This window comes from Alligator mississippiensis, chromosome 4 (assembly GCF_030867095.1).
Source record: "Alligator mississippiensis isolate rAllMis1 chromosome 4, rAllMis1, whole genome shotgun sequence".
NCBI lineage: Eukaryota > Metazoa > Chordata > Crocodylia > Alligatoridae > Alligator > Alligator mississippiensis.
The window spans coordinates 254,051,845-254,068,896 of record NC_081827.1 but is presented as its reverse complement, the minus strand read 5'-3'; the positions used below and the strand labels follow the sequence as shown (position 1 = coordinate 254,068,896).

Sequence of the window (17,052 nt, the reverse complement as noted above, 5' to 3'; positions counted from 1 at the left end):
CGGGGCAAACTGCAGCCCAGGGGGTGCTCTATCCCTACTTTTGCCCAGCCGGGCTGGGACCCCCCTCCCCTCCCCTCTGGCGTTTGGGTTTTTTTTCTCTGCTTTCCCTTTTCTAAAAATACCGGCGGGGCTGAAAGGTCCCTTTAATCGCGGGCACAGAGCCGGCTTTAAGGCAGGTCGGGGCACAGGGCCGTGCCCGGAGAGCACTAATATTTATGGAAGCGCCTTTATGGCCGGTCCGCGGCCTTTCCCGGCGCCCCTGGGGGCAGGCAGGCAGCCTGGGCTGGGCCCCCGCCCCGCTCCATGGGAGCCCCCCTGGCTGTGGCTGCCTCCGGAGGGGTCAGGCAGGGCTTGGGGGACCCGCCAGTGCTCAGGGAGGTGCCCCCGGGAGAGGGGGGAGAGCAGCCCCCCACCCTCAAGCCTGTCCCCCCTAGCTGGGGATGGGGGTCCTGGGAAGCTCTGCCTCCAGCCCCTCTGATTGGCTGCCCTTCTCCAGGGGGAGGGGCAGTGGGGGAAGGCAGCCAATGGAGGGGGGGCTTCCCCCTACCCCCAGCACTTGGGGTCTCCATCCTAAGAGCAGGCTGGTGTCCCCCCACCCACCATGCAATGGCCACGTGTGGCAAAGCCAGCTCTGGGCCAGAGCTTGGACCTCAGCCTGGCCCCCCGGCAGCACGTCAGTGCTCAGCCCAGTCGCCCCAGCCCACCCCGGGGTCCCCCCACATCCCAGTCCCCCATGGCCTCTACCCTCTTTGCTTGCTGGGGGCGCAGGGTGGGCAGGGGGGGCTTGGCCAGGCAACGGATCCATGCTAGCAAGGGCAGGGCAGGACAGGGGAGTCCGGGTCTGTGAGAAGCAGAGAAGGGGGCCGTCGTCCCGGCTGCAGCCGGACCTGGGGCGCAGACGGTCCACGGGGCTGGGAGGCCCTGCTTCCATGTGATCCTCAGAAGAAAGCCAGCAGAGCCAATGTCGGATGCCCCCGGCCAGGGACCAGGGCCCTTTATTGCGGAGCAGTGCAAGTGGCCACCAAAGGAGCGGAGACCCCAATACCCCCTCCCCTGCCCTGTAGCCCCTGAGCACGGGTAGTGTCTCCCCAAATATGTGCAGTGTCCTGGAGCTGGGGTGGGATGTGGTGGGGCAGCGACAGGTACGGCAAGGCAAGAAGGGGCCGAATTCGGTGCAGTGTGGACGGGGCAGGGAGGGGGTCAGAGCGGGGGCCGGGGGGAGCGGTGACCCCACAGGGAGGGGGACAGAGCCGGAGGTCAGCTGAAGAGACCCTTGGCCTTCTTGGCTTTGGGCTTGGACACGAGCAGCCGCGGCTTCTGGCTGGGAGATGAGCCCTCCTGGGAAAAAAGGGAGCGTCAGGCATGGGGGGCAGTTCCCAGGCCCGCTGGGGTCTGGCGGGGACCTGGACACCTTTTGAGAGCCCCAGGGCAGGACCGGGGCCCTCCGCCCCCAAGTCAGCTGGCCCCCCTGGATCAGGATCGGGGCCAGGCCTCCACCCCCTTCCCCGAGCCCCTGGTACCCTGCTCCTGAGCTGGGGGGCAGCAAAGGCCTCGGGCTCCCTCGGCACTTACCACAGCGGCTCCGTTGCTCCGGGCTGGAGACTGCGGGGGCTCCGATGTGCCCTGCGGCGGCTCCGGTGGCAGTGCCGAGTCTGTGGCCCCTGCAGCCTCGTCGTGGGGTGCAGCGAGCTCCGGGGTCTCTTCTGGGACCGGGGCAAAAACACAGGTCGGTGCAGGGGCAGGACCGAAAGGGCGAGGAGCTCCCGACACCCCGGCTACAGGGCAAGGGTCTGCAGCCCTGGGGAGCAGCCTCCTCTCACCCAGCAAATGTCCCTGCGGCAGAGAGGGAGGCACAGTCCAGCCAGCTCAGACCCGCAGCCCCTGGCAGAGGCCTGGTGCCCCCAGCGCAGCCCGTGACGCTGTCCCACCCTCCTTCTTGCCCCCCTCACCTGAGCCACGCCGTGTCCGGGCTCCCTGCTGGACCACGGCTATGTAGAGGGGTTGCAGCTCATCTGCAAATGCCTGCCCATCCTCAGGCCCGCACACCTGGGCCAGGCTCTGCGGGGGAAGAGTCACTGTCAGGTCTGGGGACAGCTGTGGCAGAGACCCCCGGGCTCCAGGGAGCAGGCAGGTCCCACCCAGGTGCCGAGTGCGAGGGAGTGCGGCCCTGCCTTGTTACCCCCCTTGCTGCACAGCATTCCCGGGGCAGGGGCTGGCACTGCCGCCTGGGCACGGTGCATTGCAATACACCTGCAGGGTATTGCAGCTGGCAGGGGTGGGTGCCACAGGAGCTGGGGGCAGGAAGGCACAGCCCAGTGCCCTGAACAGAGCTGGCATGCCCCGGTCATCGCCTGCCCTGGGGATGGCAGGGGATTCCCCAGCACCAAGTGTACCAGATGGGCGCCAAACAGCCAGAGCCAGATCTAGAGCCAGCACCAGGTCCCAGGACCTCGAGCGTCCCCGTGGGACCTCCCAGGACCCTGTGCTCCCCACAGCCAGGCAGGGCCATCCTTGGCCCCCACCTCTACGTGCTCCAAGTCAGGCCCCAGCAGGCAGCAGAGCAGGGGTCATGGGCAGCACCTGGCACAGTGCCCAGCTCCCGGCAGAGGCTGCATTGGGTGGGGGGTCCCTGAGGGCACCCCCCTTGTGACAGCCCCGTGGCCTCCTGGCTCTGGGCAAACCTGAGAAGCCGCCCCGGCGCGTGCGTGCCAAAGGTGCGGGCGCTAACCTCTGCCCCACTAGCCGCTCCCTGCCCGGGCAGACGGGAACAAAGTGTAAGAGATAAAGGCCCTGCTCCTCTCGGCGGAGGAGGAGGAGGAGGATGGGGGGCGGCTGCTACTCAAGGCCAAAGTCCATGTCCTGCTCCGAGCTTCAAGGCACAGCCCCCCCCTCATTCCCCAGCTGGGGCTGGGGCAGGGGGGCCAGGTGGCGGTGCAGGCCCCTGCCCTGCCGGACTCTCCCTTCTGCCATCCCCCGGGGCTTCGTGCATTACCCCCCAGCTGTGCCAGCTGCGAGACCCCCATCCCTGAGCCCCAGGCAGCAGGACCCCTGGGGTGTGCTGCCCCAGCTCCCAGGATCAGGGCTTGCAGTCAGGTGCCCCACGGTCGTTGCACTCAGCTGTGCCGCCCCGAGCCGGCCTGGGCTGGGCAGGGCACGGGAGTGCCCGGGCACGGGCTGAGTCACGGCCACCGCTGCCACCTGCAGCCAGCGCTCAGGCCAGGATACGGCTCCTCCGCCTCTCCCGGAGCCGCCCGGGAGCAACTGCGCCGTGCCCAGGCCGTGCCACGCCGCGCCCGCTATCGACCCATCCCCGGGGGCGGCGGGCGAGGCAGGGAAGCGAAGGCGCTTCCAAGGCAGGACAATGGCAGCCCGGAGCCGCCCAGATCAAAGGCACCAGCCGGAGCCATAATTCAGCGCAAAGCAAACAGCAGCTGCCCGGGAGTTTGCAATGTGTGCCCGGAGCGCGGGGGCAGGGCAGCGCCTACCCCACGCCGCATGGGCACGGTGCCGCCGGTGGCCCGCCTCGCCCCGCTCCCCTGGCGCGGCTGGCATGAGACGTGAGGCCCAGCGCTGTGGAGGGCCTGCCCCTGCCTCTCCCCCCTGTCCGAGTGCTCCAGCCTGCACCCAGGCTGCCGGGGCACGGGACCTGCCCTCAGGGCCATGCCAACCTCCCCAGAGCATCCAAGGCTGGAGGCACCGGGCTCGACCAGCCCAGATCCTGCCGCACGTGATGGGCACAGGAGGGACCTCCTCGGAGGCGTCCAGCCCACAGGGCATTTGCCACGGTCCCACGGCCTGGCAAGAGACTCTGGGGATGAGCTCCCACCCTGGCATGGACGGGGGAGACGGTGGCTCCATGCCCACAGCAGCCAGGGGCCAAGGGAGCTGGCAGCCGTGCCTGCCACGTCCTTGGGAGCAGGAGCCTCTGGCTGGGGGTGAGAGGGCAGCTCATCCCCCGCCCGGGACGCGGGGGCCGGCCCAGCTGTTATGACTGCCCGGACACAAGGCCGTGCGCGCCGCCCCTATCGGATGCCGGCGAGTCAAGGCTGCGGCCGTGGGCACCAAGTGCACCCCAAGCTGCCTGGAGCCTTGACTGCCCCCTACTATCCCATGCCCAGGTGGCAGCTGCCCAGGGTGGGGGTGGGACAGACGAGGGCTGCCCTGCCCACCTGCCCCCAGGTTGGGCTGGGGTCCCCTCCCTTACACCCAGGGCCAGACTCAGGTGCACCCCAGAGCAGCCCCCCCCTATCCAGGCTCCTTGTCTCCAGGCATGGAGGGGGCTCTCGGGTGCTCATGGCACGGGCTGCTCCCTCCCCTGGGGACAGGCCACGATCCTGTCTCCATGGCACGAACTGGTGCCAGGGAGGAGAGGCAGCGTGGGTCAATGGTTAGTGATAAAAGGGGATGGCACTGGAGGGGGCACGCGTCTCCAGACTGGTGAGACGCTGGCAGGTGCCTGTGGCATCTGGGAGCGCCTGTGCCCTGCCAGGTAAATGTCACCGACGCTGGCCCTGGGGACAGGGCATCACCATGCCCAGATGGAGCAGAAGGTGCTGGTGCTGCCTGCCCTGCCCCACGGCTGCACAAGGGAGGAGGGGGTAACCCCAGGGTCCCCCAGCCCCTACCCGCTTTGCTGCTGGTACAGATCGTCTCTCCCCTGCCAGCGCCGGGGCTACAAACCCTGTCCTGGCTCCCCCCAGCCCTGGCTCCCCGGCACCAAGCTGGCAGCAAGGAGCTGCTCTCGGTGCCCCCCACCACCTGGCTCAGGGCAGGCCGGGCACCAGGCCAGCACCCGGAGCCGTCTCCGCAGCCCAGCGCCTGGGGCCCTGCAGCCCCCCCTGCTCCCGTTTCCTCGTGTATTTTTAACTGGAAAACAGTGGGCTCGGGGCCGGCGTGGAAATTACAACCCAGCGGCTGCGGCCGGGCGCTGGGCTCTGCCCACATTCCCGCGGCCGGCCTCAGCACATGTTCCACCAGGGGCACGCTTCATAACTCACGCTGCGGCCGGCGCGGAGGGCGTGGGCCCGGGAGGGGAAGCCGCGGCTTTCCCCGGCTCCATGGAAGTGGCGTGGTGGAGCGGGGCGGCCGGGGAATGGCAGGACGAGGGCGCTGCCGAGCCCAGGGCAAAGCCTGCTCCTGGCACCAGCCTCTCTCTGCTCGGGGCCCTCGGGGCATTGCCCCGCACTCCCCACATCACTGCACCGGGGCCCTAGGATGGAGCTGGTGCCTGGGATGGAGCAACCTGGAGCAGGGCACCGCACGGCCCTCCTCTCCCTGCTGCCTGCCACCCAGCACCAGCGTCTGGCTGATGGGCACCCGCAGGCCCGTGCCGCAGCCCCCCAGGACTGTCCCCTGTGCAGCACGGAGCCGAGACAGGAGCCGTGGAACTCCTTGCTGCAGGAAGCCGCAGCCCCACCATCCCCACACGTGCTCACGATGCACCCCCAGAAAGGGCCGGGGGTAGCCAGCCGGACGGGCTATGAACAGCCAAGAGGGCACAGAGGGGGCTCAGCACCCATGAGACATGGGCAGGAAGTGCAGTACAGGCACAGCTGGGCTGCCCCAACCCTCCCAGCACCCCAAAAGATGGCACGGAGGAACAGAGAGCAGAGCGCCGGGGCCCCAAGACAGGCTTCGGTCGCCCTGCTGGGGTGGGGCAGGAGCAGGCTGGGGGCTCCTGGGGCTGGCCCACAGGTCTTTCCTGCTCCCCGGGCTCAGCTGTCCCCTCCCACAGGAAACAGGGGAGCTGAGGCAGGACCCCGTCAGGAAGCAGCTACAGAGGGGCTGCACAGGGGGGAGAGGGTCCTGGCAGGGCATGGGGAAGCAGGGGGTTCACTTGCCCACACCCTGCCTGCACCCCTGCCCGCCTGTTTGCCTTTCCCTGGTCTGGGCAGGGAGCGTGTCAGGTGCAGAACGGCGTCCCTGTGGCCCGGTCCTGGGCCCACGACCCCCAAGCAAGTCCCACTCGAGGCGCATCCCCAGGGCACCCAAGCAGCAGCCGGCTGGTGGGTCGTGTGGGCCAGGCAGAGCACCCCAGCCTCCTCCCGGCCGGCTCTGCCAGGAAGTCCCGGCGGGCTGGGAGCCGGGCACGGCTCACCCTAGTGTCCCCGTCACCGTGGGGCAGGGCAGGGAAGTGGGTCAGTTGTGGCCGCGCCGTCATTGTTATTATAGAGTGGCTCACGCTGCTGCCAGCTCATGCAGGCGGTGGGTGGACATGGGGATGGGCCTCACCCCGAACACCTCACCGGAGGGATTACCCGCCAAGACAAAGGCGGGGGCAGGAGTGGCCTGGGGCCGCGCCAGGCGGGATTAGGGGTTTTGGGGGAATCTGGGCGCGTTCGGGGCACCCCCTGGCCCGGCAGACGGAAGCGGGCATGCACGGGGAGCCACGCTAATCCCACGCATGAGTCAGGCTCCGCCAGCGGGGACATGGCCCCGTGCCCCCCCTCCCAGCCAAGCCCCCAGGTGCCAGCCGGGTGCCCAGGTGCCCCCCAGGTGCCTGCCAGGTGCTTCCCTGGGCCTGGCTGGAGCGGGTCCAGGCAGCCCGGCTGCGGCCCCGGGAGCGAGCGCACAGCCCCTCCATTCATGGCAAAAATAACGCACTGGGGTGTGGCCCCGGGGCTGGCGCGGCCCCCGCCCGGTCCTGTTTATTCAGCATCTGGAAAACACTCCACCCCCCGCCACCGTCCCCAGCCCCCAAATCGCCGCAGTGACCTTTCTTCCTGGCCCCGGCCCCGCGGGCTTCTCCCCCGGCCAAAACACACAGGCCTAGGGGCTGCGGGTGGAAGGGGGGGTGATGTCAACCCCCCCACCCCAAAAGCTGAGGTTTTCCTGGCAGGAGGGGCCGCTCCGAGTGATGTCATGCAAGCTGACAGCAGCCACATGAAAGGGCCTCGCTGCCCAGGAAACCCGCGGCCAGACAGACCCGCGATTCTTCCCGGGCCGGGGAGGAGACCCGGGGGTGCCCTCTCCCCGGCCGGACCCCCGCCCGGGGACCCTATGGCTGCAGCCCAGCCGGCGAGAGGTGCCCACTGGCTCCGTGCTGCCTGGGGCAGGTGCATCCCGGACCCTTTGCGTCCCCAGGGAGTGCCCGCAGCAGCGTGGGCAGGGGCCATCCATCAGATGGGGATTTTCTTTCTAGGGGATTACACGCGGGACAGCTGGGAACACACAGGCATGACCCCACTGGCCCCGCTTCCTGCAGACCCTGGAGGGGGGAGAGGGGCTCCCAGACTAGCCCCTATCCCACCCCGGGGCTCAGAGGGGGTAGGAGTGCTCAGGGCAGCCGGGCAGAGCGGCACGAAGCTGCCCACAATGACTACCACGGGCCCTGTTTGGCACCGAGGAGGCTGGGGTGGGAGCAGCCATCGAGACCCCTGCAAGGCATGGGGCATCACAACCCCATGCCTGTGGCATTTGGGGGCCATCTGTCGAGCCAGGCTAGAGTCTCCTGGTGCCCACAGCCCCGTGCCCAGCTTGGGGGCAAGGGGGGCAGTGTCAGAGCACAGGGCGCCAGGGCTAGCGCAGCACCCGGTGACGGGGCACCGTGAGCTGGGTGCAGCAGGGAGAGCTCGGGGGTGGCAGGGACCCCAGGAATGCCCTGCCCTGGCTCTGGACGGCCCTGCTCCAGGCAGGTGAGGGCTAGGGGCTCTGCCCCCTGCCCCGGATGCACAAGGCTCAGGGCCCGATTTTGCACCCAGGCAGCTCTGGACGCAGCGGCCGCGAGGCCGCACGGGTGTGTGCTTGGGCCCGCGCATCAAAGCAGCCGGCTCGAGTCGGTCTCGGGCAGCGGGCGTGTGGGTTTGGCCTGGAGCGCAAGCCAGAGGCGCTGCGGGCAGCCCGTGGGGATAGGAGGCGCACACATGGACCCGTGCATGCCTGCACACACCTACACGTGTGTGTACATGGACATACATGCACACACACAGGCACACATGCACATGCGCGCACACGTGCCCATGCACATGCATGTGCAGACTTACACATTCCCACACACCTACACATGCACATGGGTGCACACACGCGCAGGCCCGTGTGCACACACACATGCAGGCACACTTACACATTCCCTGCTGCCTACACATGCATACACACTCATGCACATACACAGGCAGGCCCACATGCACACACAGAGACATGTGCGCACACACGCACGCACAAGTGCCCACACGTGCATATGCATGTATGTGTTCCCACACATGTAGATACACACGTGTATGCACACCCAATGCAACACATCCCCCAACTCCCCCTAATAAAGGGCAGCCTTCAAGGCCGCGCGCCGGGAAGGCCGCGGGCTGGGCCGGGCGCGAGATACCTGCCGCGCCGGAGCGCTCGGTCTTATCGGGCAGGCGGCGGGCGGGCGGGCGGGCGGGGGCGGCAGGGGTGTTTGGGCTGGCCGCGGGCCAGCAGCCTCCCGCATTCCAGCGCACGCGAAGCCAGTCAAAGCTACCCGGGCCTGGAGCCACCAGGAAGCGACACCGGAGCAGAGAAGCCCATGGGACCGGGCAGGGAAGCTGGCGAAGCGGGCGTGGGGGGCATGGCCCTGCCGGCAGCTCCCAACCGGGCATGACCGGGGGTGAGGGGGCTGTGTGTTGCACTGCTATGGGGGCAGCAGCCAGGCATGGGGCACGGCGTGATGCAGGGCAGGGAGCACTGGGAGCACGTCAGAGTGGCCCCCCGGGCGCCATCCCCATGTCCCTGCTCTGTGGCACTGCCAGGCACCATCCCCCGTGCACACGTATCCCCATGTCCCTGCTCCATGGCAGTGCCGAGTGCCATGTACAGCAGACATGCGTGGCATCACCACGGGGCACCCAGTGCCCAGCATGGTGGCACCCAGCGGGACATGGACCCTGCTCCACGCTCCCCACAAGAGCCCCCGCGTGCAACCCGGACTCCAGCGCTGGCAGGTGGAGCTGGGCCTCTGCCCTCCACCCCCACGGCCCGCACCAGTGCCAGAGCCCCAGGCAGCGCCCGTGACCTAGTACCTGCTGCAGGACCATGCCCGCCCCACCTCTGGTGCAAGCAGGTCCCAGAGGTAGACGACTCCTTGGTGCTGGGGGCACCAGCAGCCAGGCTTAAATCTTGGCCTAATCCCACCCGACAAGACCCTTCGCAGGGCTGGGGGCGGGCCACAGGGCACCGGGGGGCTGCGAAATCACGCGTTACGCGCCTGTCGTCTGCCTGCCTCCGGCGCCGGGCTGGCACCGTGGGGTGACTCTGGCAGGTGCCCCTGCCCCTGCCCTGGCTGGGGTCATCTCCAGGCGAGGAGAGGGGGGCTCCAATGCGCGGGTCCCATTACAGGCACCTGCCGCCCATAAAACATGCTGTCAGGGGCAGAGGCATTGCACACCCTGGAGGCGCCTCCTGCCCCGCAGACCCCAGGCCTGAGCTTGCTCCAGAGACCGGACTGGGGTGGGGGGCATAGAGGTGCCAGGATCAGCGCACAAATGACCCCAACCCCACCATTGCACCCCTCAGCCCTCGTCCCCAAGGGCTGCGTGGGCACCAGGCTACACTTGTGTGTGACTGGCGTGAGCCCAGGTCACGACTGTCCTCGGCCTGAACCCTCCAACCCCCCACCACTCGTGTGCTGTGACCTTTGAGCCAGGCTCCCCGACTGCCTGCTCCCCAAGATAATCCAAGCCCAACACCTCCTTGCACATGAATCCAGGTGGTCGCACAAGACCCATGTCCCTGAAGCCCCATGACAGGCAGCAGCACATTCAAGGCTATGGACCCCTCACTAATGAGCCCCCCCCAGCCTACTTGGGAGCAGGCCCAGGATTGGTGCCCCCAGGCTGTCTGGCCAGCCCCTCTTTACAAATTGGCTCAGCACCTTCCATCTCCCAGGTGCTCCCAAATTCGTTCAAAAAAGGCTTGGTGGCCGGAGGTGCCCTCGGCCGGCTCTTTCAGAACTCTTGGGTGTGAAGCAACCCGGCTGCCCGGTCAAAGAGGGCGAGCTCTGGTTTCAGATCTTACTGGATGCCGCAGCGCTTCCCCCTTGTTGGGTGGCCCCAGCCCCTCCCCAAGTCTGGGATGGCTTTTCACCAAGTGAAGCCCACCTCTTTCCCCCTCCAGCCCAGCTGGCACCAAGGGTCATGGCACATCCCAGCCCCTTCGGCAAACATCCAGCAGACATCTGAACACGCCGGCTGCCCACCCAGTGGCGGCCCACAGAGACCAGCAGTTTATTCTCTGCGAAATGAGGACACCAAATAGTCCCGGAGGGTGAGGAGCAATCCCCGGGGCTGCCACTCTGATCCCAGGAATCCGGGTGCTGGAGCTTAAAGGAGACCAGGACGGCGAGACCTGCCCTAGAGCTGCCCAACACGGGTCCAAGCAGCCTGGCAATGCGGGAGCCCGGAAGGGGTGGGGCTGCCCTTGCCGTGCCTGGGCCTTCTCCGGAGAGCTCGGTGCCGGCAGCCCGGTGCCATTCCCAGCTCGGCGGGTGCCACGCGTGGGCTGGGGGGGCGCCAGGCCCAGGGCAGGGGAGGGCTGGGGCCGGCGGCAGCTGCCGGCTGGGCTTGGCTCCGAACCCCTGCCAGATGTGAGCAGATGTGCCCATGGTTACTGCGGCAGCCACTTGAAAGGCCCTGGTATGGAACAGCTGGCGAACGCCGGGCCGCCTCGCCCATGCCCACCCGCCAGCTATTTATAGGGCGCCCGGTGCCCACCCCTAACTGCTCAGCCCCCAAACCCCTGCCAGGGCCAGCTGAAGTGGGGGTAGCACTGGAGCTGAGGGACTCCATCCCTACCCCAAGACAGCCAGGCACAGACACGGCTGCTGGCGAGGCACGGTTGGGGCATCTCTAGCCATGTCTAGGTGGGCCAGGTGCTAACGAAGGCTAGGTGCTAACGAGGCCAACAGTGCTGGGGCTGTGCCCTGGACACTGGGGTCCTGTGCATGCCCCCCCACTGCCCCTTGCTGCCTCTGGCCCTGGGGACCCCAGACCCACTCAGCTCAGTGCCCCTTGTCCTGACTGGCAGACAGAGGGGGACACCACCCCCAGGGCCACCAGAGACGGGACCCAGGCGGCTGAGGAATGCCCATGCCCGGCCTGAGTCAGTGACTGGGCTCCGAGGGGGGCAGTAGCCTGTCCTAGGGTCTCCAATAAGAAGCAGGTGTGGGCGCCTGGTGAGCTGCAGCCAGCACAGTGGGGGCCAGCCGGGCATGGAGCGCGGGAGCCCGGAGCCGCAGGACTGTCACGACATGAGCTCGTGGCCTGGCTGGGGGTGGGGGGAAGGCCCAGGCTTGCCCACGCCCCAGCCAGGCCTCGGAGGCTGGCAGCCGGGGCTGGCGCGGAAAAGGAACAGAGAGAAACAGCAAACCTCAGTGCCCACAGGGCGGGCAGCAAAACATGGAGCCAGGGCAGGGCGGGGCAGGCCTCTGGCTCCACCGGGGCGCCGGCCTCTGCACCACGGGCACCGCTGCCTCCACCACGGTGCCAGTCTGTACTGGGGCCTGCCCCTGCCAACATCACCCCCGACTGCAGGACACGGGGGCTCCCACTGAACCAGGGCAGGCGTGACATGCACGCTGCTCCGTGCAAGGCCTGGGCACTGCCAAGACACGCGTGTGACATGCACGCTGCTTTGTACAAGGCCTGGGCACTGCTAGGGCAGGTGTGTGACACTCGCGCTGCTCGATGAAAGGCCTGGGCACTGCTAGGGCAGGCAGGGGACACGCACGCTGTTCTGTGCAAGGCCTGGGCACTGCCAGGGCGGGTGTGTGACGCACACGAGGAGCTGGGATCAGAGCAGCCAGGTCAACAGAGACGAATGGATGGGCTCAGGTGAGAGCCGCAGACACCAGCTGGTCCCCGGGGGCCGTGCCCGCAGGAAAGAGGGAGAGACCCTGCCTGTGTGGCCAGGCCTGGCTGCCCGCAGCCCTCACAGGGCACTGAGGGCACCACCCAGCCACCACGTCTGGCCCACGGGTGCCCTCTGCCCAGGCCTGTGGGTTGCACCGATGCCGGACACACACAGGCCCCCCCCAGGCCTGGGCCGAGCTGGCAAGCCCCTGCATCCCGTGTGCGTGTGCCCGTGCACACATGTGCCAGCCCCAAGCTCCCTGGGGCCGGGGGCTGTGGGAGAGACCTGGGACAGCAGGGCAGCCTCAGCAAACAACTGCTCGTTAAGTTAAAATTAACCTCGCACAAATATTGACCTTTGGAGGGGACGAGCTGGTCCCCACGTATTTACTGACCACGGCCCCGGCCCGCGGCTCTGCCCTGCACACACGTGCCCACACATGCACCCAGCTGGGGGGCTGTCCAGGGATGCAGCACGCCCCACACCACCCTGGGGACCCGGGCTCCATCCCCAGATGCCTGGGCTGACCGGGGCAGCGGGGAGATCCCTTGCACAAGTGGGCATAGGCACTCCCAGCACAGGCTGGGCCCACGAAGACATGCAGCTCACGGACCCAGAGCTGCCGGCTTGAGAGCCAGGAGGGTGCTGGAGCTGGGCTGTGGGGGCTGCCCCCCACCAGACAGGGTCTGCAGCCACATGCTTGGGTCTCCCACAGCTCCGAAAGGCAGACACACACATCCATGTCCCAGAGCACACCTGGGTGCCAGGATGCAAGCGCTGGCACATGGGGGTGCCTGGCAGATGGGTGCCTGCATGCCATCGCTGGCACACGGGGGTGCCCGGCCTCCCCCCGCCCAGGAGCAGGGAGAGGGGAGCGGGCGAGCGCCCCCGGCCCCAGCCGTGCGGAACAGAGTCTCATTGAGGCGGTGGCGGGGCCGGCGCACACAGGCATCCTTTGAGGCCGGGCGAGTGGGACGGAGGCGTCTGTAATTAGCAGGAGCTGCCGAGCCGGCGCTGCCCGGAGACGTGCCCCGCGCAAAACCACTTGAAAAGGCCCCGCGGGGCAAGCTTCCCCCCCCACCCGCGCCGTGGCCTAGCAAAGAAACCCCAAACCTCAGCCTAATCGCCAAGGACCGGGGCAGGGCCACGCGGCCCGCTCCCAATTCAGAGCCAGCTCCCAGTCCCGGTGCCCCAGCAGCCCCCTGCCCACGGTCCCTCTGCCTGGAGACCCAACCGGGGTGCAGGGCTCAGCCAGCACTGCCCTGCGTGGAGGGTGTGGACGGGACCGGTGCCCCCGTGGCGCAGAGACAACCCCCTTTGGAAACCGGGAGGTTTCCTCTCTGTACGCCCAGCCCCAGCTGGCCTGCACGGGGCCAGCCGTACCCGGTACCAGCAGGGTGGGCACATTCGGGGCCAAGCGGAGGGCCAGGGCTGGTGGCACCCCGCTGCTGGGGGGAAGCAAAGCTGTGAACAGGCCCCTAGCTCACACCCCTCGGACCCACAGGCGGGACATGATGGCGATGCCCAGTGTGACCGCCAGGGGTCACCCCACTGCCCACAACCTGGCCCCAGGAGGGACTATTAACCCCTCGTGCCCCGCCAGAGCTGCAGGGCCAGCAGGGAGCTGTGGGGTCACATCCAGCCCCAGGCAGGATCAGCCCCATCCAAACCATCCCCATGTGAGACCACAATGCTGCACGACACTGTCAACCCCGACACAACCCTGGGCATCGCCCCCGCACCTGCCCCCAGGAAAGCAGAGGGAGTGTGGCTGCCAACTTCCTGCTGCTGCCAGGGGGGGTGGTGGGCGCTGGGCAGAGCCCAGGCCCAGGCCGTGCCCCCACTGCAGAAGGAGGGGAACCCCCCCCCCCCCACCCCGGCTGGGCCACGCTGAGCAGGGGGCAAATCCCTGCCCCCATCCAAGGCAGTGTAAGCAGGAGCAAGAGCCTGTAGCCAGGACCCTGCGGGGCTGAGTCCCAGCAGAAGCACTGGCACAGCCCAGGCACAGCCCCAGCACCCAGTGCCTCTTGGGGGGCTTCACCCCGACACATGGTCCCCCCACACACCTGCCTCCAGGGCAGGCACGTGGGCCTGGCTGGGGGGGTCCCATCAGTAATACTGAGGCCGCATGGACCAGGCCAGCACTAGGGGAGGCCAGGAGGCAGAGGGTCCTGGCAGGGGCGGGGGGGTGCAGCCAGGGGGCCTCTGAGCAACAGGGACCCTGCCCCTGCTTCCTGGGGCCCCAAAAGCACCTCAGGCAAATATTAACCCAGAGCCGCCATCAGTAGGGCTCAGAGTGAACGGCCCTGTGGGAGGCAGCATGTGGCTCTTGGAAGCTGGCACCCCCAAGAGGCTGCAGGCCCTATCGGTCTCCCCCGTCCATACAGTTGTCCCCCTCCTCCCGTGGGTCATGATGCTGCAGGTGAACAGATCCAGTGCCCAGGTGCCCGCCTGCGCCTGCTCCTCTCTCCCCTGCCCAGACCCCTCCAGGGGCGACCCAGCCAGCCCCGTACCCTGCGCTGTACCCTGTACCTGCTCCCCGCCTCCAGCCTGGGACAGATCCTCTGCCCCAAGGGGATGCAAGGGCCCCAACTGAAGGGCACGGGGTGAACAGGGCTGCAAGGGCCTTAGACAGTGCTAGGTCGGCTCCAGAGCCCCCAGGAGCCATGGCTACCAGGCCCTGGAGCCCCAGGGAGCAGGGCTGTGGGTGTGCGTGGGTGTGTGTGGGGGCATGCGTGTACATACAGGCACGTGTGTGTGTGCATGTACATGCTTATATATCTATTTGTATGTATGTGTATATGAGTATGCACATGTGTGTATGTGTGTGTGCATGTGTACGTATGTATGGGTATGCATATATGTGTATGTACATACGCGTGCATGCCTGTGTGCATGTACATGCACATACATATGTACATGTGCATACCTGTGTATGCATGTGTGCATGCCTGTGTGCACATACACATGCATGTGTGTGTGCCGGTGTGCATACATGTATGTGTATGGCTATGTAGATGCAAGTGCATGTATAGGTGCGCACGCATGCGCACAGGAGCATGTGCATGTATGTATGCGTGTTCATGTCTGCGTGTGTGCGTGCCTGCCTCCATGTGCATGTCTGTATGTGTCCACTCATGTATGTACACATGTGCATGGGTGTGTCTCCACTACACGGCCAAACAGCTGTGCCAGGGCACGATGCCGGCCCCAGCACCCCCCACACCCAGCCTTGGCACGAAGGGAGGGGGCAGCTCATGCATATGGATGAGGCTCTGTGGGCTCATGAATATTAACAGGCCTGTAGCTTGCCAGGACATCCACGTTGCCCTTGGCCCTGGCAGCACTGCTGCGGCCTCGCCTTGACCCCGTGGCTGGCTTGGTGCACAGACAGACAAATGCACACATGGGGCTCTTCCCCAACCCCCTGCCCCTGTGTCCCACTGGCTTGGGCTAGGGGAAGGCTCCTGGTAGCCCTGGGGCCAACACGTGCCCTGCAGAGCTATGCCCACGACCTGTGGCCTCCTGCTAATGCAAGAGATGAGGGAAGTCAGAACAGCCCCTTGTTGCCCTGCTCGTGGCCCTGGCCTTCTCCACAGGAGAGGTCCAGGGCTGGAGCCGAGGTCCCTTCTGGCCTTACAATTTATGATCTAGAAAATAAAGGGGTGATGGACACTGGGTCCCTGCCAGCCCCCAGGAGAAGAGCCCGGAGCCTGGAACCCGGAGCAGGGCTGAAACAGGCGGCTGCAGGCGCTGCGGGGCCCAGCGTCCGCACCAGACCTTGGCAATGAAGGTCTCCCACTTACACATGCCTTGCTCTGGGCATCAAAGCCCTGGAGCTGCTGCCCACGGAGCCTCGGCCCTGGCGGGCACGTCCCAGCAGTGCCCCAGACCCGCTGCCCAGAGCCCAGGCCTGAGCACCCTGCAACTCCCTGGCCAAGGGCAGCCAGGACTGCGCCCAGTCCCTGCAGCCGAGTCCCGCGCTCCCGGCCAGGCCCCCGGAGCCGGCTCCGGGGTCGCACCCCGGCCCATGCCCCCGGCCACACAATCCCCATATTATGCAGGCGCTAGTTAAAAAAAAAAAAAAAAAACAACCCAGAAACACAAAATAAAGAGGGGGCTTGAAGCCTTCCCGGTGCCACGTAGTAAAGTATTTATAGAGCCGGCGTGAATGGGCTGCACAGAGCCTGGCCCCGGCCGCCCGCCCGCCCGGCGTCAGCGCCTCCCCGACCCATTCTGTGCGGGGCATTGTCGTCCGCGCCCGGCGCGGCCCAGCACCACCGACGCCCCGGCCAACAGGCCCACAGTGTTTCAGCCCAGCCGCGCTCCGTGGGAAAAGGGAGAGCTGGGGGCTGGGGGAGATGAGGGGTGCGGGCGGGGTTGGCGGGGGCAGGGGCTGTGGAGCAGGCACTAATGGGATTGCAAGAAGTGGGGGTTCAGAGCTGGGGGGGGCAAAGGGGCTGCGGATCAGGAGTGAAGGGCATCAGCTGGGGTGGGCGCAGGGGCTGGAAGAGCTGCTCACACACCCCTGGCTCCACATCACACACCCAGCTTTGCCCAGTGCCCAGCCCTGCCCCACACCCCAGTCACACCCCACAGCAGGCAGCACCCCGTCGATCCCCACGGCTCTGCTCCATGCCAGGTCCCGGGTGTGGACAAAGCCGGGCGCGATCGGCCCGGCCACAACAGCCGTGGTGCGACGAGGCCCCGCGAACCCTGCGCAACCTCAACAGTGGCTGCACTAGACGTCCCCAGCACATCCTCACTAGGAGCCGGCAGGCCCCGGCCCCAAGGCAGCAGGTACATGTGGTGCATGGCAAGCACACGTGAACGGGCCCAGGGTGGACACTGTACACACGCACACAGGGCAATACATACACAGCCAGGACGGAGGCGTGCATCACACATACGTGCACACGCCCAGTGTGGGAGCACAGGGAGCCCTCACACACACACCTGGGGCTGCACACACAGTAACGTAGACACCCTGGGGAAGGAGTGTGCAGGACCATGACATGCACTTACATACACACACACACACCTGGGATGGGAGTGCATGGAGTTATTATACATGTACACACCTGGGGCAGGCACATGCAGAACTATCACACATACATACATGCACATGCACACACTGGGGGTGGAAGCATGTGCACATACACGCACACCTGGGATGGAAGCACACAGGGCCATTACACACACAGGCACACACCCAGGGTGGCAGCATGCAGAACC

General features: G+C 67.0%; 1 protein-coding gene across 4 annotated transcripts in view; it reads right to left on the bottom strand.

Moving 5' to 3' along the window:
- Nucleotides 1-964: 964 nt before the first annotated feature.
- Nucleotides 965-17,052, bottom strand: part of NHEJ1 (non-homologous end joining factor 1) — a 30,223-nt gene continuing 14,135 nt past the window's right edge. For 3 of the 4 annotated variants that reach the window (XM_059727548.1, XM_019493205.2, XM_059727547.1), the window contains exons 6-8: nucleotides 1,950-2,058; nucleotides 1,573-1,703; nucleotides 965-1,338 (exon numbers count right to left, since the gene is read on the bottom strand). In XM_059727548.1, coding sequence (XP_059583531.1) covers nucleotides 1,258-1,338; nucleotides 1,573-1,703; nucleotides 1,950-2,058 — 321 coding nt within the window. In that variant the 3' untranslated portion in view covers nucleotides 965-1,257. The other variant, XM_019493206.2, reaches the window with a different exon arrangement.